We start from the raw sequence: 22,162 nt of genomic DNA, 5'->3' as shown, positions 1-22,162 counted from the left end.
TATGGAAGTGTGACAAAATTTTTAACTTCCAAAAATGTAAAATCGAACTTGCCGAAAGAGGAAAATATATAAAACAGTGTAATTCAAAAATAATCTAGATATCATCAGCGCGATGTCAATGTTTACAAGCTACAGATATAGTTGAGACCACCAATTATTTTCCCATAGACTTACATTATAACATTATAGCGTGTGCCGCCTTCCATAAGTCGAAACATGTATATCTAATTACATGTTTTTCAAGAACTATCTTAGTTTTACCAAAATATCGGACGATGAATAGTGATACTTTATTTAAGTAATGTTCGTGTAAATGAGATGATCCCCTGTATATATCGTTGGCATGGCGGGAGAGAAATTCAGTTGATAAAACTTTTTTTCAATACACATAAAATGTAGCAAAATTTGACAAAATGTATAATAACATAATGTAAATGCAGTTAAAAAATCTCAATTTTGAAAAAAAAATCACTTCTTGGGTTTGTTTACATGACTGACCGGCGCTACCTTATTCCTAGGTATACACTTACCTCATTCCCAGTAAGTTCCCTGTACTTTTTGAATTGGCGGTCTCTGACCTTTATGATGTCCGGAAATCTTTGCGGAAATACATCTTTACAAAGAGGGAAAAAGGGACTCTTCGGCTTAGTGGATTAGTTACAGTTTTCGAATTTTGAATCACTCACCGTTATCGGCTTGAAACCTCGCTTGGGGATGTATAATTATCTCATTCAACTGGCTTACGGGACGTCGATAGTTCTACCAAGGTGCTCGCCCGTGCCTAAGGAAATGTCCGAAGGAACACCGGCCTACTTCCATTATTAAATGCTGGAAAGTTGCCAAAGTTCTATTGTTCATTTGACGTTAAACTAACGAAAACAAAAGCAAACACAGTTTAGACAAAGGGACTGGATACTGCCATTCAGAACTTTCACCGACTTCAGTCCCCGTGAAGGTTGTTTTTATCTAGGTGGTGCTCGGTCTAGACGGGCGTCAGCTACTTTCTACCTTCGAAATGAATGTGAGATTTAACATTGGTCTCTGCAGAAATAGTTTTATTCCTAACAAAAACACTTCCGTTGAAATAAAACTGATTATCTTCAAACATTATGTACTGCTATAGAAAAAATGGCTATTTGTCTTGCTTCTCTATTCATGGGTAAACTTCCATGGGTAAACTTGGAAGAAAATTTGTAGACTACTGTAAAAAGAAACCACTTTTCTTGTTGCCGTTTTAGATGACATTTTTTCATCATTCGAAAGAGGAATTATCAGATTTTTTGACAGACTGAACAGTTTTCATGATACTATAAAGTTTTCATATTGTTACTTCTTTAGATGTTAACATAGAAAAAATGGTATCCTGCATTTAAACGTTGGTGAAAAACACACTAACAGACTTTTAGACTAAAAGACTTTTCATCATGTAATCTAATTTCATGTAAACAGGGCATTCTCTCTTACCGAGCTGGACATTTAGTTAAACTTTGTTCCTTTTAGTTAAAACTGTCAAGGGCGCTTGAAATTCGATTGATAAATATATAGATCTACATGTATTATTATATCACACCAACTTAGTATACTTTGAAAGAGTACAGAGATCTACAATCTCCTTAAGAAGTCTTACTTTATTCATTGAGTTTCAAACGCTTGACAATAAAAAATTATCTTCCATAAAAGGAGGGATGCAACATAATTATAGAGCACAAGCCTTCTGCACACGTTCGTATGCAGAAAATATACGAAAAACACTGATATAGCGGTGAAAATGTGCCATTTTAAAACCGACCTTTGGTTTTATCAGTTACGATTAACAGGTCAGTCATATTCATTTGCATTAAGTGAGAGAACATCAGTGGAATGAAGCAGTATTTGTTACTGTTCCTATTGTTTTCTTTTTTGGAGCGGTGTAAGTTCAATTGTTTTATTTTCAACAATTTTGTCTCTCTTTTATTTTTTGTTTACACAAGCAAATTGTTGTCTCTTCATTTCTGACATAGTGTTTGGATACGCTCTTTTAGGTACTACTTTTTAGCTGATAAACTGGTCAGTCACACAGGGCTCTATCGAGGGCAGAAAAGTAGAAAGTCTTCTAATGTGCAACATGTTTTCGTGGTTAGCTGAATGCAACGGTGGATGACATTTGAATCTTTCACTGTTTGAAACAGTGGGATTTTTATAACTCTCACATAAGTGGCACAATTTACTTTTAAATGGACGTAAACATTCAGATAAAAATAGGAATGCCGCTTTTCACGCGGCAAAGTACTCTAGTATTTCGAAAAGAATCGGTACAAAACATTCTTGGCGACACTACATGCAAAAAGCAAAATATGTACTTTTTTATTTTTTTCTTTATTTGGTTATTCATTTATTTGAAGTACGTAGAAATTACTAGTTGCATTTGCAACGCCTGTAATTCCAATCTCTATTAATCTAAGCAACTTCACTGGTTTAAGCCCGATGAAATTTTTGTATAATTTGCATTGAATTTTGCACGATTTCTGCAGTGGAGATTTTTGCGCGACATTAGCAGTGCAATCAGTGAAAAGCTTATCATGATTTTGGTGCATTTTATCTTTATTTATAAAATGATACACATTTTGCTCGTTTGGCTGAGTATACTTGAAAATTATTGACGTAGATCTAAATATTCTTTCTGACGCCACATTATTTTAGAAATGAAATAATTTTTTCTGTGTGTTCATGCGAAATGAATGACATAATAGGATTGGCAAATTAAACTTGAATCGCGCGAAAAGAATGACAGAATAAGATAGGCAAATCCATGAATCATGCTAGTTAATTTGTCGATTCTATTCTGTCGTTCATTTCGCATGAACACCGAAAAAAAGTTTCATTTCTTATATCTACATTATAATTCCTTTCCATTTGTAAGCAATATAATATTATAAATTGTACACATATTTAACATTAAAATCAGCTTCCCGGCCATTCTGTTCACCAGACGGAACAACTGCGACGTCATCTAAAGAACGTTCTCCCTGACTATACGCGCGCGTCGTCAAAAACAACGGCCCATTATCACTAAGCATCATTGACGTCACTTTGGCCCCCTTCATTTTGCTGTTCATACAAAATGAACGTCATAATTTTCAATGTAAAGGAATAGGGCGAATTTGAATACATCTATTAATGTGGTGTCATTAGTGATGGTAGGGCGACAATTAGGCCATTCAAAAAGTTGAACCCGGACCTAATTTTTAACAAGGCAAGTGATATACCAAAATGTTCTTATAGGTCTGAAGTTTATCAGGCTGCCGGCATAAATTGGCATAAATGGTGGCGATCTGAGAAATCTAAGATGGCGTACAAGATGACCGCCACAAAAGTAATGATGACTACAATGTTTAAACACACCATCATGTCAACATTTTCATATAAATTTTAATCATTTTTCTGTTTATTATTTTGCTACGATCAATGTCAGATTTTAACATAAATTGCCTAAAATTATTATGCAGATTAAAGGTCAAAAGGTCAAATAATCATAAAACTCATATATCGGATAGATAAAACTATATGTTTAGCATATGATTTCGGGACAAATTTCAGATTTCAAAAGTATTTATGCATTTGAGCAGTACTCACAGTACCGTGAATACTACTCAGTGAGCAGTACTCACAGTGCCATGAACACTACTCAGTGAACAGTACTCACAGTACCCTGAATAACACTCAATGAACAGTACTCATGGTACTGTGAACACTACTCAGTGAGCAGTACTCACAGTGTCGTGAACACTACTCAGTGAGCAGTACTCACAGTACCGTGAATATTACTCAGTGAGCAGAACTCATGGTGCCGTGAACACTACTCAGTGAGCAGTACTCGCAGTACCCTGAATAGTACTCAGTAAGCAGGACTCACAGTATCATGAATACTACTCAGTGAGCAGTACTCATAGTGCCGTGAACACTACTCACGGTACCGTGAATACTACTCAGTGAGCAGTACTCACAGTACCATGAACACTACTCAGTGAGCAGTACTCACAGTACCATGAATACTACTCAGTGAGCAGTACTCACAGTACCGTGAAGAATACTCAGTGAGGAGTACTCACGGTGCCGTGAACACTACTCAGTGAGCAGTACTCACAGTACCGTGAATACTACTCTGTGAGCAGTACTCACAGTGCCGTGAACACTACTCAGTGAGCAGTACTCATAGTACCGTGAACACTACTCAGTGAGGAGTACTCACAGTACCATGAATACTACTCAGTGAGGAGTACTCACAGTACCATGAATACTACTCAGTAAGCAGTACTCATGGTACCGTGAACACTTCTCAGTGAGCAGTACTCACAGAACCGTGAATACTACTCAGTGATGAGTACTCACGGTGCCGTGAACACTACTCAGTGAGCAGTACTCTCAGTACCGTGAATACTACTCAGTGGGCAATACTAACAGTACAGTACCGTGAACACTACCCAGTTAATAGTACTCACACTGCTGTGAACACTACTAGATGATCAATGTTCTGTGAAAAGTACTCAGAGCTGTGATCACTCCACATTGATCATTAGCAATGATCACTGAGAAATTGTAACCCCAGCACACTTAAAGAGTCCTTCCCACTGAACATTTTTCACCACACTAAAAAGGGACACCGTTGTAAAAAAAAATGTGACCATGCGACTTCATACACGCACCAAATGATCAATGCCCCTTTCTCTAACCACAAGGGATTTGAAGAAATCGTTTATATATGACATCTTTCTTACGTTTAAGCAGGGTAATAGCGTCAATTTGTTTTCACTTTTGACATTTAAAACCGAATATGATTATATAGTTTTTTGGAAAGTATGAAGATGCTTATTTTTTTCAGCTCCTGTAAAACTGACTTATTAGACTTTTAATTATTTCACTGACATCGTCGAAATGTTTTGAAAACGTTTTATAATGTTCTATCAAGGTGCATATATTTCAAGTTATGCAAAGATATTTTTGTATGCAAATCTTTGCTTGAGGCAATATGCGCACAATAATTGAATAGCATTCGGGTACTATCCAAGCTGACTGGTCCAAGGCCAATGTCACTCCTCTGTTTAAGAAGGGCGACAAAAGCAATCCTGCCAATTACCGGCCTATTTCCCTAACTTGTTTTTGTTTGTTTGTTTTGGGTTTAACGCCGTTTTTCAACAGTATTTCAGTCATGTAACGGCGGGCAGTTAACCTAACCAGTGTTCCTGGATTCTGTACCAGTACAAACCTGTTCTCCGCAAGTAACTGCCAACTTCCCTACACGAGCCCTAACTTGTTTTCTCTGTAAGTTACTGGAACACGTCATAGCCTCTAATATTACCAAGCACTTCCAGGTTAACAATGTCCTCTATGACCTACAGCATGGGTTCAGAGAGAAAAGGTCATGCGAAACTCAGTTACTCGAACTTGTAGAAGATCTAACTCGAAACTTAATTAAAGGCCACCAGACGGACTTAATCCTTCTGGACTTCTCTAAAGCATTTGACAAGGTTAACCATCTGAAACTTCTGTACAAACTTCATCAACATGGTGTTCAGGGCACCACGTTGCAATGGGGAAAGTCTTTCTTGATAGGCAGGCGCCAATCTGTCCTTGTGAATGGTGAAACTTCAGAGGAAGTTCCAGTAACGTCCGGAGTCCCACAGGCCCCCTTCTATTCCTACTCTACATTAATGACCTGCCTGAAAATCTGATTTCACAGGTCCGCTTATTCGCCGATGACACTGCTGTCTATTTAACTGTAAATAGTTCTGCCCAAGAAAACATCCTCCAGCAAGACTTAAATAGGTTACAGCTATGAGAAAGTAAGTGGGACATGGAGTTTAACCCCTCAAAATGCACAAGGTCAAAACAAACTTTCAAAATCAAAGTACACACTCCATGGCCAAGTCTTGGAAACAGTTCCTGATGCAAGGTACCTTGGAGTCACTATATCCTCATATCTTAATTGGAATGAACACATCAATTTAGTCACGTCCAAAGCTACCCGAACACTTAACTTCATCAAGCGAAATATCCCATGCAAAAACCCAAAAGTTCGAGAAGTAGCTTATAAAGCCCTAGTCAGGCCACAGCTAGAATATGCTAGCTGTGTTTGGAACCCTTATACCCAACAAAATATCTACCAGATCGAAATGATTCAGCGGAGGGCAGCGCGACGGGTTAAGGTATTTCCGCAAATTGAAATTAGAAATTCATGTGAAAAATCAGAACCCTCGAAACAGCTTTCGAAATGCAAGGACACAAAAAATGTATGATAAAAGTTGAAAAGATATATCTGTAGGTAAACTTGCGAGCATAAAAGCTACGCTGAACCCTATCTCCATGGTGCTTTGGAAGAAAATGAGTGAACATTTTTGGTGCAAAATTTTGGTATCGTATGCAACCTAAATTGCAATAAAATATTTATTTTCAAATCAAAGAAATGCCAAAATAGTGCACACGAGCGTTACTTTTTCAAGAAAATGCCGTTAAACATTCTAATGCGCAAAACACGTGCACAGTTTTTCTAAAATATTCCGCCGCCATGTTTATTTCAAGGAATAAAATATATGATTGTTCTTTTACCTGAGATTTCCTTACTGAAATATGTATGTCTCCTTATTCATGGTTAGAGATATCCATTTAGTATAGTTTTTCACTGTCCGATCTCCTTAATCTGTTACCGATCCTTCACATTTAAAGAATAAACGCAATGTGTAATGATAGTTTTTCGCTTTACATACCTCCCTTGGACAAGAAAGCCGTTTCACTTAAAATTTGTAAGCATCCGCTGACAAAATATTACTGAAAGATCGAGACTTTTTCTTAAATAAAGTTGAATTTCAATCATTTTCAAAAACTGGAAATATTGCACATTGTGTTGAATTTATAAATAAAACAAAAATCCCCAAAATAAACCATTTTAGATCTTTTCCGGGAACTATACGTTTCAGCCGAACAACGCATTTCAAGATGACACAAAACTGATTTCTCTTCGTAAACAATGTCAAAGTTCACCTGAGGAACATTGCTGAAAAAGTAAAAGTGCTTACTTGTTTCAGTTTTACGTCCTGTATAAAACAATCAACTTTCAACTTTAAATGCATGGATGTTCTATACTTATTCCATATAAAAAACCGTCCGATCTTTTCCGTGAGAAATAAAACGAAGCAAATTTAACTATTTGTTTACACTTCAAGCATGTGAAATTAAAGGCATGTACTATCACGAGACTCCCGTGCATTTTGAACCTCGTGGTGAATAAACTGAATTTACTTTAAAGTATGGTGTCTCAGTTGAGCCAGTTATTTGTTCATTTCAGAGAACATACATTAAAGAAGTGTTTATGAGATTATGCATGTGTACGAATATTTACTAGTCTACTTTATATTAACGACGATAGAAAACAAGTGTGCACTCGGCAAATAGCAAGTCTATCATTTTCAGGTGTATACTGAACACTGATCCCAATGTTCGTAATTTTCAGATAAAGAACTCGTTATCCTTGGTTTCGTAGACAGTCTTAGTACTGGACCGCTGTTTCTGCTGTCAACACCGCAGTAATGTAAAGTCAATGTCCATTTCTATGCCGGAATTTCAATGCACATTTATTATCAGTTTAAATCTATGAAAGTGTGAAAAAATATCATTATTTAACGAAGAACCAAGATGCAGAAAAGTTACTTTTGAGATATTGCTGATTTTAATCATCAGGTTTTCGCGTGACAAGTTCAACTGATTGCATTTTGTAAAATGTTTCGTAGTTATCTACAACTGTATACAAATTGTATTACCTCCTAACATATTTGGCTGTACATTTTTTCTGCGATTTATTCTCACTGTGTTTTCAAAAACATGCTGAATTATTCTCATATTGTTTAAAAAGTCGATAGATCAAAATTGGTTAGTTTACGACGCATGAAACATCTAATAAGGAATCACTATACACATCGAACTTGTCCCGGACCAGTATGCGGAAATACTGTGGCCTAATGTTTCAATATTGTCTAAAAATATTTGCATATATCGTGATAAAGCAAATATTTCGATTGTTTTTATAATTTATAAATATACAATCACGTATGCAGGGCACTAGACAACTTTTGGGGAGAGGTACCCATACACTCAGGAAGGGGAATTTTTCGACATTTTAAGACGAAAAGGGGAAGTTTAAGCCATGTATATGTAACTACTTTTCACACTTATTAATACTCTTTTCAATCATTCCTAACTGATGTGACTACATTGCAACAGTAATCTTCCTTAGAGGCACTATATAATATTAAAAGAAAGAGTTCATATCTATTTGTGTCAAACAATCTATCATCAGGGGAATTTTCTTTTGAGAAAGGGGAAAAAACACATTATTTTAGGAGGGGAATGGTACCAATATTCGGCCCCAAAAATGGCCAAACGAGTGCCCTGCGTATGAGTGAGAAAGTTACGTTAAGTAATTTCGGTAGTTACCGCAAGAAGTGCCGAAAATTCCATTTCCACCAAATTTTCCGTGAGATAAGCAGCGCGTAAACTTGTACATAAATTCCACTATAATAAATTAAACCTTTCTTATACTTGCACAATCGTTGAAAAGAATTTTGGATCGTTGCCAAATCTTGTTCACATTAAGTCTGAGACTTGTCTTACAATTTTAGGCAGTTTGGTACACCATACGTACAAAAATCATTGTCCGCATATTGCACTACTTTTATGTATGCTGAAAATAGCAACATGTACAGATTTATTTTCGTTTTAATACATGAGGTGGTCAGATTTGAAAACAGATTTTGTAATAAGTTTAGTTCTATTCAGTAAGACAATTCTCCTATGCACTAATTGAAACTTTGAACTAACTTTTGCCATTCATGAATTTTTAATAAAGTATTTTGAAAGGATTTATAAATCTAACCAAAAATTTGGAAAAATACAGGTAAAATATCTTCTTTGTTTATTTCCAAATTTTAGTTTTACTTTTTATACAGATACTTTTAGTTCAGGTCTTGCAAACTGAGCTGTTTTTGTATTCTGGAACAGCTGCATTTGAAAGCTTTTGTTCACTATATTTTCACACTTCAAATGAAGGTCACTCTAAATTCAAGATGGCGGAAGTACCTTAATCAGGACTACTCCCATTACAGAAGTGTCACAAACATGCTATGTCAGCTGAGATGGCGTACCCTTGAAGATAGGAGATCTGATTCACGCCTCCTTATGTTCTACAAAATAGTGAATGGTTTGGTTTCAGTACCACTCCCTCCATATGTCAGCCCCCCATCCCGTCTAACAAGACATTTATGCATCCTCACTCCTATACACAGATCCTCACTCCCTGTAATTACTATAAGTACTCTTTCTTTCCAGCCACCATAGTGCTTTGGAATTCCCTACAACTTGTGCAAGTCCCCACCCTGAACCAGTTTAAGCAGGGAGTGACCAAACTTGCACATAATGCTTAACATGATAGACCTGTTTTTAAACTGCTTTTATCTGTAAATCCTTCTTGTTTTTAACACTATCAACTGTATTCATGCTTGCAATACACATCGTGTATTACTTTTATCCTCCTATCCATTCTACTTTTAACTTGCTTGTACAGGCGCGCAGCTGCACATACTACTCGCAAAGAGGAGTGCTGCAGTATAAATAGATAGATAGATAGCATTGAAAACCTGTCTATGGATAATACGACATTATCCGTGTCCATGATAACAAATTACAAATAAATGTAGTAATATACAGAATTCAAAACAATTATCGTAACTGAACCAAATATGTAGCTATTCTGATGTTCTGACCTCATAATGGATAAAAAAAATCCCTATCCTTGGGGGAATAAAAACATAGAATAGAACAACATTTGTTTTTCATACCTGCCTAAGTTGAGGAAGAAAATTAGACACATGTATCAATATGTATCAATTTCTTCAAGTACTTTTCTGTTTACCTGCTTGTAATGCGCATATAAAGTCACATTAGTATGAGTACCTTTTACAACAGTTTTACTGTAAAACATCAATAATTGTCATTCTTTGTATCAGATAATCCTTTTGTGCTATTCTTTCATTTTTTTCAAAAGGATTTATAAGTTCTTATTTTCAAAACTACAAGTTAATGATAATGAATGGGTAAAATTTGTATTTTTTAGCAGGAATTTGACATTTTGACATAATTTTTTACCTTTAAATGTAACACTTTAAATGTTTTACAATTCATGAAAGGTATGTTGCAATAATTCTACAAAACAATGCATGCCAGCATTTTATTTCATCAAAATTGAATGAAGAGAACCTTATTTTTTACAAAAAGAACCTTTTTTATGGCCGCCATCTTGGACGCCGCTCGCCACCATTTATGCTAATTTATGCCGGTGTAACATTATATATTATATACCCTTCTCAAATGCGTTCATTTGATAGGCCGAATTGAGTGCACGCGTGGGTCCGTAAAAAGCGATATTGACCTGCAAAAGTGATAATGACTCTTGTGATACCATTAGTTCTTTTATGTATGAAATATATGAGCCAGTCAAATGAATGCATTTGAAAAGGGCATATAATATAACAATTATAGACTTATGTTTCGGTCAATATGTGTTTTACGGACCTGTAAAAATTTACAGGTCCGTAAAAACACACATTGACCGAAACATAAGTCAATATTGGCCCCGTTGAAAATTGACCCCATTGATCAAAATTTAATGTTGAAATGTTGGCGGGGTCAATTCTCAACATTGAAAAAGGACCTTTTGCTCAAAATTTAATGTTGAATTGTTGACAGGGTCAATTCTCATCGCTGAAAAAGGACCTTTTGATTAAAATTTAATGTTGAAATTTTGACGGGGCCAATTCTCAACGTTGAAAAAGGATCCATGGGGTCTATTTTCAACGGGGTCAGTATTTAGTGTAACACCGGCACTTTCAGAATCTACCAACTTTTACGAACATTTCGGTATATAAGATGCCTTGTTAAAAATGTGGCCCGGGTTACCCCTAGAAATAGTGGACTTTCTTGGCCGAAGTCACCCTACTATGATGTCACAAACCTGATACGAGGGTCCTGCAATACATTCTGTCGTTTGGTTGGGATTTCTTAAGTGTTACGTTTTATCAAAATTATATTTATTATAAAATAGAAAAAGTGGAAACCTTCAAAGTATTCCCCCTTTACCGAAACACATTTTGTAACCTTTTTACCCAATCGCGAAAAGCAGATGAATAGTCTTCTTTTGATATATGTTGAATCTATATTAAGCCAAATGCGGCATTTAATATAGCTACGAATTTCAGTCTTCTCGTACATTTTACAATGTGACAAGTAAACTGGTCAGTGTATATGACTGCATATATTTCAATTTGAAACAACTAGGTCATTTGAAAAGCAATTTGCAAGAAATAAACGGATATCATTAGCTATTTGACGCACCATTCAAAAAATACTTGGGATAAAACTACGGAAGCCCATTAGTGACAGAACTTTTTGCAGGACCCTCATTCTAGTTTTACGCGTTTCGTTTAGAATAGAGTAAAACGTTTGTCTTTACGGTTCGTATACACTACAGTGATAAGTAAGTTTTAAACTGTTCACGGGTTTTTCGTGCGTGTAGTGAAATATTGAATGTTTAAGTTATAACGTGTATTGGTAATTCTACCAGACGTTTCAGAGCTGTTCACATCTCGATTTTCTTTTTGTTTAAAATCAGAATTATATAACGATAAAAAAAAAACAAAAAAAAAAACGCGATGACGTTTTGGTATGACACATGTTCATTTGTTTATAAATATTTTTTTGATTTGTTTGTAATACACATTCGATATTTTGATTTTCGAAATAGTACCATAGGTCATTATATTCATGAAAAATGTGGTCCAACATTATAGCGATACGAAATTGACAAACGGACACAGGTTTCCAGAGTTTTTTATAAAAAATTTTATCTCTGTTTTTTTCTGGGCGAGTCGAATCGCGCATTTTTATATTTTTCAGTTTTGGCTCTGTCTTAGGGCAGTTTGAGGCTTTTTTGTCCTGTCTGAAAATTAATTAAAATTATAGTGATCATTGACGTTTTACGCATGATGTATGGTACTACCTAAGCATGGCCAAATATATATTTTTCAAATTAGCAAACAGAAAAAGTACGTATTTCATGATGATTTGCATTTTCATTGATTGTGTTTGTATTCCGGCTACTCGTTTGCTCTTCAAAATAAACGTATCCCGTCTGGTCATGCAATTTATTCTGTTGTTTGTTGTTGTTGTAGTGTAGGAAAGACTATGAAATTTACACATTGTTCCATTTCAAAATAACGTCTTTGAAAAATCTGTATATAAGTATTTGTAGTTATCAGTACGATAGTTTCAAAATCTTGTGACATTTGATTTACCTTAATGTAATGATTCTATTGCTATCATCATCATGTTTTATTATAATTAAACAATTAAACATTGTGTCAAAATTCCATCATAATCTGACGAAATTTGACAGGGATAGAAACAGAAAAAACAGATGTGAAGTTATTAAAATATATAAATACCAACTGCTCTCCACCATATTAAAATGCATATGAAATGCAAATCTTAAAGACTTACATAACTTTTATTTCAAAATAAACATTGTGATGTCATAATTTTGCTCAACAGGCACTGGTCTAGTGTCTTTTGTTTTCAAAAATCCCCCTTTTCACACAAATGTACTAACTATACGTTAGTCAAATTAAAAAAATTCGACGACTAAAAACTCCGCTGTCAGTATCATATATACTCAATTCCAAAAGAAAGTGTGCACTTTTTAAGTTTAAATATTTCAAAAAATTCCCCGACGTTTTTGTTTCATTTTTTTATACACTAACTCTCAGGTATAACTCAAAATCTAAAAGGCACACCAATCTGTTTACGAACTGATTTAAATTTTGATACCAAACATTATAAGTTTTCATGAAAATAACCGAGAAAAAATAACAGAAAACTAAGTGCACACTTTCTTTTGGAACTGAGTGTAAATTGATGTGAGATAATGTAAATGATACTGTGACCGGTGCTTTGATCGTCGATCTCTTTTTCATTTAACTAACGTATAGATAGTACATTTGTATGAAAAAAGGGATTTTTGAAAAAAAAAAAAAAAAGGTTTACACTAGACCAGTGTCTGTGCTTTGCCCGTGATGGTGCACAGTGCTTGTAACGTTACACCGGTAAAACTGGTATACGTATTTGGTAAAAATAAAAGACATGGAATAAATTTTGTTATAAATGTAAGATCGAAATATCTTTCCCTCGTGATCATCAGATTTAAGTTTTTTACTCGTGGTTGCACCACACGTGAAAGTATTGCATCTGGTGTTCACTCGGATTGAGACAAACGATAATCTATTCCAGCTTCCCCCAATTCCCTATTCAATATCACAGATTTGTGTTTGTACAATGTATATAAAAGCTCATTTACAGGTGATGCAACTCGTTGTTTTGATTGTCAGAACATCCCGTACCCGCGGGCATGTGCAAAGTTAACTGTATGCAATTCAGATGAGGTAAAAAGACATTTTTATATATTCATATATCTATATATGACATGTAAGAAATGACTTAATTGAAAAAGATAATTGACAGATAAATGAGATATTTCATTTATCTAAGTATACTGACGAGATAAAGAAAAGCCTCACTGAAATTTGGCGTTATTTTTTTTCCTAACGCTTTTAATTGTTGTGAAATGTAGTAAATCTACATGTACTCTGACCGACAAACACAGTGAACAAAAACTCGCGCGATTTCATTCAGCCATTTGTTCACTTCATGTACCTGGTCATGATTTCCTCGTGCAGTCCGTACATGTAAACCATGTGGTTTGATTGAACGATTTTTGCACATGTACATGTGTAATACGACACACAACCATATTTTCAGCTATTCTCTGAAAAAAAACATTAGTTTTCGTAATGCCGAGGCTGAATTCTGAAGAGAGGGCTCAGGTTTTGGCTATGCTTGAATGTGGGCGAACGCAGGAACAAGTTGCTAGACGTTTTAACGTCTCTCGTTCGACAATTGTGCGTCTTATTCGACGTGTTAGAGACACGGGAACGTCTATCGATAGACCACGTTCAGGTAGACCGCGTGTAACGTCAATACGACAGGATAATTATATACGTCAACGTCATTTACGTGACAGATTTGTGACGGCGCAATCTACATCACGTATAGTTGTAGGTAACCGTGGACGTCCAATTAGTCGACATACAGTGAGAAATCGACTCAGAGAACGCGGAATTACCTGTCGTAGGCCCTACCGCGGTCTAATTCTAACGTTACGCCACCGTCACCAACGTCTTATTTGGGCCCGCAACCATCGCGGCCAGCGTTGGCAGAACGTAGTGTTCAGTAACGAGTCCCGTTTCAACTTGTGGAACGCCGACGGACGTATCCGTGTCTATAGACGACGCCATGAACGCTACGCAAACAATTGCGTTTTGGAGCACAATCGTTACGGTGGAGGTGGAGTAATGGTGTGGGCAGCAATCAACCATAGGTTTAAGTCCCAACTTGTCGTTTGCCAAGGTAATCTCACAGCCAGGCGTTACATCGACCAGATATTACGTCATGTAGTTGTCCCTTTATTCCGTCAACGTCAAGGATTAGTCTATCAGCACGACAACGCGCGACCTCACGTTGCACGCGTCACCAGGGACTTTCTACAGGCTAGAAACATTTATGTTTTACCTTGGCCGGCGTGTTCACCGGACTGCAATCCGATTGAACACGCGTGGGATTATCTCGGACGGCGGTTACGCCAGCGTCAACCCCAGCCAGCAAACGTCCGGGAACTGGTAGCAGCGCTGCACCAGGAGTGGGCCAGAATCCCACGGTATCTGTTACGCAACTGGTGCGGCTCTATGAGGCCTCGCCTTGCTGCTGTGGTTGCTAGCAGAGGTGGCCACACGCGCTACTGATTTTTCTAATGCAATTTCTCCGACCGGGCTATTAAAATTCAAGATTTAAGCTTAATGCGACAATGAAATGATTTCTTATTGACCATAAATTCTTGTAAAGCATCTAATTTGCGAATGGAATTGTTCTTTTCTAATTTTGAATCACGGTTAACGAAAAATTGTATACCGAGTTTGAATGAGGCGTTTCTTTATCTCGTCAGTGTATAATTTATATCTAACATTTGCAGTACATAATCTAAAAGAATGGAACTGTAAAAGTTTTGCCATTTATTTTGAATTTGATAGAAAATTGTTTCCTGCTCATTGTAAACTTGTGATTTGGTAATTTTATTTAATTTACTAATTATGACTTTTTCGTTTCCCATGTTTCAGTACTGTTTTACAGAACAGTTTGTGACGTCAAGTGGAAATATTTTGTATAATACGGGCTGCATGCATAATCAGGCAAGTGTGTACACATTGTTCTGTTCAAAAAAGGGTTGAAAGCAAGCGGCATGAAGTCAGGGTAAATGGTTCTTTATCTAAATCCCGGGAAATTTTGTCAGTTTTATCAGCTACAAATTAAAATCCCCTTTTCCACAAGATTAAACAAAAAATTTATTAGTCTTTATAGTTTTTATATATACAGACAGACTGTTTTCATTTTCGATAATATCGTAACATTTAATCTTATTTGATATAAAATCAAAAGCTTTTAGAAATTAAGTTTGTTATACTAGAAACCTTTTTTATAGAGAGTAGAAGGTCTCAATCTTGTGATCACAAAAGCAAGGAAGGGGCTCTCACTCTAAGAACAGAATGTCTCATTCTTGTTTGTGATCAGTGAAACAGAACCAGAAGATCTAACCCTTTTCTGTGATCACTAAAGTAGGAAAAGAAAATCTAACTTTTTTCAATGATCACTGACTCAATGGGTCTAATTGTTGTCTGTTATCAATGAAACAAAAAGTAAGAATACCTAATTCATAGAAGCTAGAAGAGAATATCTAACTCTTGTCTGTAACAGAATATCTAACTCTTGTCTGTAACAGAATATCTAATTCTTGTCTGTGGTCGCTGAAGCAAGAACAGAAGATTTAATCTTTGGCTGTCATAAGTGGTCAGAACAAAAGGTCTAACTCTTGTCTATGATCATTCCTCACAGTTATCTTATGCAGCTTTAATCGGTTTTACGAATAAAAATTACTATTTTCATATTATTTTAGCGTTGTTTTGCCTTTCGAGACAAAAGGTCGAGTAACATTTCAAGAAGAAGTACCGACATTTCAACATGTATTGAATGTTGCCAAGGTGATTTCTGTAACAATAAGGGCTGCGGGACCAAAGGTATTAAAATTTTGTAAAACATCCACACGTTTCCAGAAAAGTGTCTGATATAATTTCATATAATTTGATTATCATTTATTGGATTCGTGTACATATTAACCAAAACATGTTGGAGCAGATTATTTACAAATAAACTAAAATTGGAAACATTGAGGAATTATTCTAGTATAAAAATAATAATCGTTTTTGTCGCTAGTAACGCCCTACTTATATCTTATCTATATATTGTAGCAGTACCAGCTGATCAACGTGGACCCTATTGTTTCCATTGTGACTCCGTTCTTGACCCAAAGGCTTGCACTAATGTAGCAACGTGCTTACAAAATGAAGTAAGACATGTTTTATCTTGTGTTTGGGAAAAATATGAGCCGCGCCATGAGAAAACCAACATAGTGCGTTTGCTACCAGCATGGATCCAGAACAGCCTGCGCATCCGCGCAGTCTGGTCAGGATCCATGTTGTTCGCTTTCAAAGCCTATTGCAATTAGAGAAACCATTAGCGAACAGCATGGATCCTGACCAGACTGCGCGGATACGCAGGCTGGTCTGAATCCATGCTGGTCGCAAACGCACTATGTTGGTTTTCTCATGGCGCGGCTCATAATAATTATCTACTTCATAAACCATTATATTTTTTTCTCAATTTTCTTTTCTTTCTTCTTCATCGATTCAAGACAGAGTTATCAAAGCTTTGCAATGTTTTTACTTGTATAAGTACTAAATTAGAAGATCATAACATTTTTTTAAATGTCCCATAATTATTCGTCATCTTGTAAAGACTTTCAGAATCTAAGTTATTTTCATTCTCTTGCAGAGAAGTTAAAACCTGGAACAACTGATACGTATACTGATACGTATAAGACCTTCCTGTTAAAACCAAATGTGTGGGCCACTTTTTCCTTTTTAGAATTAAGAACCCAGTAGCAAATAGAACATTAATTATAAATGTTTGTTCAAGACAATCCACCATTATGCAAAGCTATCCTTTTAAATATGACAACGAAACGATCATGATATGAGCCACGTCATGAGAAAACCAACATAGTGCGTTTGCGACCAGCATGGATCCAGACTAGCATACGCAGCCGCGCAGTCTGGTCAGGATCCATGCTGTTCGCTAATGGTTTCTCTCATTGCGATAGGCTTTGAAAGCGAACATCATGGATCCTGACCAGACTGCGCGGATGCGCAGGCTGGTCTGGACCCATGCTGGTCGCAAACGCACTATGTTGGTTTTCTCATGACGCAGCTCATATTATTAATACATCAGGTATAACATATATCAGATGTTAATTTTGGTCGACACTTATTTCAATCATCACCTTTTAACCTATATTCTTGGCAATTATATTTGATATTTCAGATATGCATGCTCCACTCTCCAGCAGACTTTGTTGGCCTACCAGAGATAGTCTACAAAAGTGCTTGTGGAAGGCAGTCGGTAAATTATCATAAATTATTAAACATGATTCATATATAATATATAATAATAATAATATGCTAGAATATCTACATAGATTATTAATAAAAAGAAAAGTAATGGATACAAAGTTGTCAAACAATGGATATAATTCAGTTTTATGTCAAAAATAATTTCAGTTTGACAACACTGGCAGATGATTTTTAAGCAAGTGCTAGATGTTTAAACTATCTGACCTTTAACAGCAAAACAAAATTATCAAATATTTCAAAATTTAAACGACAATTCGAACAACATGAAGAGCGTTTCATACTGTACATGTACAAAATGGCACTATATGAGGATAAATGTATGCGGAACTAGCAGATTTGTCTGAAAGATTCTAAAAACCAATCGTTTCAATATTTCAGGATTGTGAAAAGTTGTCGCAGACAGTCAGCAGTAACAGATGCTCACCTACTTGTTGTGAAACAGATTTTTGTAATGACCAGTGTGGGATTTCCTTACACAATAATAAGACAAGCCCTATCCCGACAATGCCGACAACGGGTCAACCGGATACTATTACCACTCATCCTTCCACTGAGCCCACTTCTCACACGCAAGGTATAGTTCACCACACACTCCCAGTTGTACTGATTCAACATAAATAATTGTCCGTTTTGACTGAATTATACTGCAAACAAAATTCTAAACTTGCAGGCCAAGACTCAGTTATGACACGTTCTACTTGATTCAGTTTACCAAGCATATGTATACAATCTTCTTACATTACACACTTTCTTCGTTGCGGGTTAAACGTTGAAACATGTGAGTTTTGCTTCTAATTGTTAGTGATGCGGTTTACAGATTCCATGGTCACCGCCGTACCATCTCCAAATTTTTTTCTGATACTTGTAATATATGCAGATGTTGAGTTCTGCTCACTCCGAGGCATAAGGACGAGTATGGTGGCACATGCTAAACATGCTAAAAAAAACCCCACATTTTCATTTTTGTCGTGTTAGGTGACCTGCCAATTTTCACTTTTTCAGTGGTTGTGTAAGGTTAATCGACAACAATTGTAAAAATGTGATAGTCCTAAGGAAGAAATATGGCGTTGAAACTGGCTGTCAAACGGTTTTTCATTAATTCATTTCCTTTGTATATTGACAGGTGTTTTGACAAGTACCACAGAAACACCTAGAAGTCCACCAACTAGTAGCAGTGTACCACCTACACACTGTGACACCCATGGTGGATACATACATTTGCATTCCTCAAAGGAAGACTTGTGTGTTCATATTGTGAATCATCATGCTGACTGGGATGAAGCCCGAGCCGCCTGCAAGAAGGAAGGGGGCGATCTCGTTGTCCTGGACACACATACGAAAGCAACGTTATTGAGAAATCATCTCGCACATCATTATGGTATATTAATCACATATCTCCTGCTGTTTAGTTTATACCAATTCGTTTTAGTTTGATTATGAAACAAGTTCTGCTACTTATATTAACCACTTTCGACAACTCATACCTGATTGACTCTATCGCCACGAGGATATGAGAGAAATGTTCAACGCCATGAAATAAACAACTGCATACAAGTGGAACAGTGATTTCCACACAGGCCTAGTACGCCAAGTGCAGCTATCTGTAACAACTACTGTGTTCGGTCCGTTAAGATTGCTTTAATTAATATTCCGTGCCATTAGATGGATTCCTAGCTGATTTATTATGATAAATCCTTTGTTATCAACCTTGTCGAATGCTTTGACCAAAGTCCACAACAATAACATCACTTTGTTTACTACTTTCAAAGTTGTCATACACCTCTTTTATGAAGCTGATAAGTTGAGTTTCACAGCTATATGTAGTTAGAAATCTATACTGGTATTGGTTTAGCAGGTTATTATTATCCTATGGTGTGGTAATATAGGAACAATGACATGACTAAGATATTTTGTACACAAACATCCGGTGTGAACTGGACAGTGGAGTCCTGCAATCATAGTTTAGTTTATGAAAATATGAGTGTAATTATGATTAGGAGTGTAATTATGATTAGCACCAGCCATAAAATGCGCATTGAACTGTATTTTGGCGGAATCACAAAACACAAAAACCCATTTATACAAGTCACGAACTGGTTCTAATCATTTGATGCTCCACCCTTTATGAAGTAATATGAAAAGTCAGATTTCACAATACCAGAACTGTCTTGAAATTTTCGCTTTTCCATTTTTCCTGTTATAACCCTTTTCTTACGTGTAGATTATTTGTACGACACATTCCTGAGTGAAAAATATCAAGCTTTGCTTAATGATAAACTAGCTTCTCAACATTCCCACATTAATCTTCCACTTCTTTTGCTGTTCACGCGTACGTGAAAGGACAAATACGGCAATGAAAGACTGCATAATTTTTTTTCTCTTTGAAGAAGTACCTATAGCTGGAGCTGAAATAATCCGACTCGGCTTGACTACACAAGCGATATGGCATCCATATTTTAATAAATATCTGTATTAGAACATTACTAACCCTATATGGAATATGTCGAGTGCGAACGTAATGTGTCGGGTCTTGACAAAAAGATATGCAAGATGCTTGTATAAAGCAAGATAAGGGGTTCTACCAGTTGTCATTTGTTTCAAATTTATAATATAGCATGGAAAGTATATAGTTCACCTGAGCACAAAATGCTCACGATGAGTTATTGTGATCACCCTGTGTCCGTCATCCGCTGTCGTCCTTTGTCAATAATTTTACTGTTAACATTCTAGAAGTCACAATTATGGCCCAGTCTCAATGAAATTTGGCTAGAATGTTACCTTCCATAAAATCTTGGGCGATTGTTTACTTGGTCATGTGGGGTCAAACATTAGGTCAGTTGATAAGAAAACCTTGTTAACACTAGAGGTATCAACTTCATAAAACTTTGTCAGAATGTTTGCCTCTATTAAATCTTGGTCATGCTTGAAGCTGGGTTATTTTAGGTCACAACCCAGGCCACTAAGTCAAAACATTGTTGACATGCTAGAGGTCCCATTGATCTTGATCTTCATAATCTTTTTAGAACGTTTGTCTTTATAAGATTTAGATCAAGCTTTCAAGCTTAAAACTGTGTTACATCGGGACAAATTCACATTTTCCATTTGATCTTCATAAGACATTCTTAGACTGTTTGCCTTAATGCAATCTAGATGAAGTGCAAAACGTATTTTTCTCAGACAAATCAAATCATAGGAAATCCTTGTAAATATACTAGAGACAACATTTCCTACCTGATCATCATCAATATTTCTCAGAATATTTGTCAGTTATAATTCTAGTGAAAATTTAAAAAATGAACTACCTAAGGTCATAAGCCATGCTAACACTCTAGATGTCAAATTTTTAATATGATCTTCGTAAAACTTTGTCGGAACGAATGTTTATGTATGAAATAAATGTCCAGTTTGAAATTGGATTATCAAGAACAGAAACTAGGTCACTAGGTCAAGTCATAGTAAGGCTTTGTTAAGACCTAAATGTCATATTTTCTTCCTGATCTTTATGAGACTTGGTTTGAATGTTTATTTGTTTAAAATCTATGGCTAATTTGTGACTAGGTCACATAGGTAAAAAAAGTAGTCACTTGGCAAAATCATTGAAAAATTGTTTAAAGATCTACCTGGTTTACATAAAATATGGTCAGAATATTTTATGGTCTCTATAAAATCAAGGACAACGAAATAGATCAGGTTGATTTATGACAGTCGTTGCCCTCTACATAGTTACGTTGAAACAACCTCTAAGTTGTTTTAATCCAAATCTAAAGGAAATTTTCTCTTGACAACGTCAATAATTAAGATTTTCTTGGTAAAGCACATCTGTACATTTTCAGATCATCAAGCCTACTGGATTGGTGCAATATCCTCACATGAATATGACTTTTCATGGGTAAACCACTCCCCTCTTACGCATTCTGTTTCCGACTGGGACCCCGGGCAGCCGAATGATGGACATGGGCACAACCAGATCTGTGCGTGCATGTACAGGAATTCGGATAGTCATACCAATAATTTTAAATGGCATGACAAAACTTGCTCATATGAGTGTAACTATATTTGTGAACGATAAAATGTTTGTGAATAATAGATTAAACCGTTATACAAGTGATTTTAAACTTGTCTCTTCTTACATTATGATTTGCTATGATGACTGATATGTGCCTATTTATTAAGCAATAATACGCCCATAATCATACACTTACTAGTGGAATAATAAATGTATGAAGTCATCAGTTTAGCTTTAAGGATATGAAAGGTTCTTGGTTATATTAGATTAGTAGACGGTTGTTAGAAAAAAAGTGAAATGTGAGCTTTAGCGAGCCTTTTGTTATTTTCCTCACGAGCCATGCATTTTAGAAATTGAACCTTTAGACTGTTTCATTTCCTTCATGACAAAGACAAATGTCAAATGATTAAAAACGAAAAAGATTAAAATTCAAATCAACGAGTTA

General features: G+C 35.9%; 1 protein-coding gene across 1 annotated transcript; it reads left to right on the top strand.

Moving 5' to 3' along the window:
• Positions 1-1,777: 1,777 nt before the first annotated feature.
• Positions 1,778-21,819, top strand: LOC123532900 (uncharacterized). Its single transcript, XM_045314502.2, has 9 exons — positions 1,778-1,909; positions 13,435-13,517; positions 15,306-15,377; positions 16,139-16,259; positions 16,491-16,588; positions 17,623-17,700; positions 18,090-18,285; positions 18,835-19,089; positions 21,545-21,819. Exons 1-9 carry the CDS (start codon positions 1,861-1,863, stop codon positions 21,778-21,780), a joined length of 1,188 nt encoding a protein of 395 aa, XP_045170437.2. The 5' UTR covers positions 1,778-1,860; the 3' UTR covers positions 21,781-21,819.
• The last annotated feature ends 343 nt before the right edge of the window (positions 21,820-22,162 follow it).

This window comes from Mercenaria mercenaria, chromosome 11 (assembly GCF_021730395.1).
Source record: "Mercenaria mercenaria strain notata chromosome 11, MADL_Memer_1, whole genome shotgun sequence".
Classification (NCBI taxonomy): domain Eukaryota; kingdom Metazoa; phylum Mollusca; class Bivalvia; order Venerida; family Veneridae; genus Mercenaria; species Mercenaria mercenaria.
The sequence above is the reverse complement of the archived record's forward strand: the minus strand, read 5'-3'. Positions and strand labels throughout refer to the sequence as shown.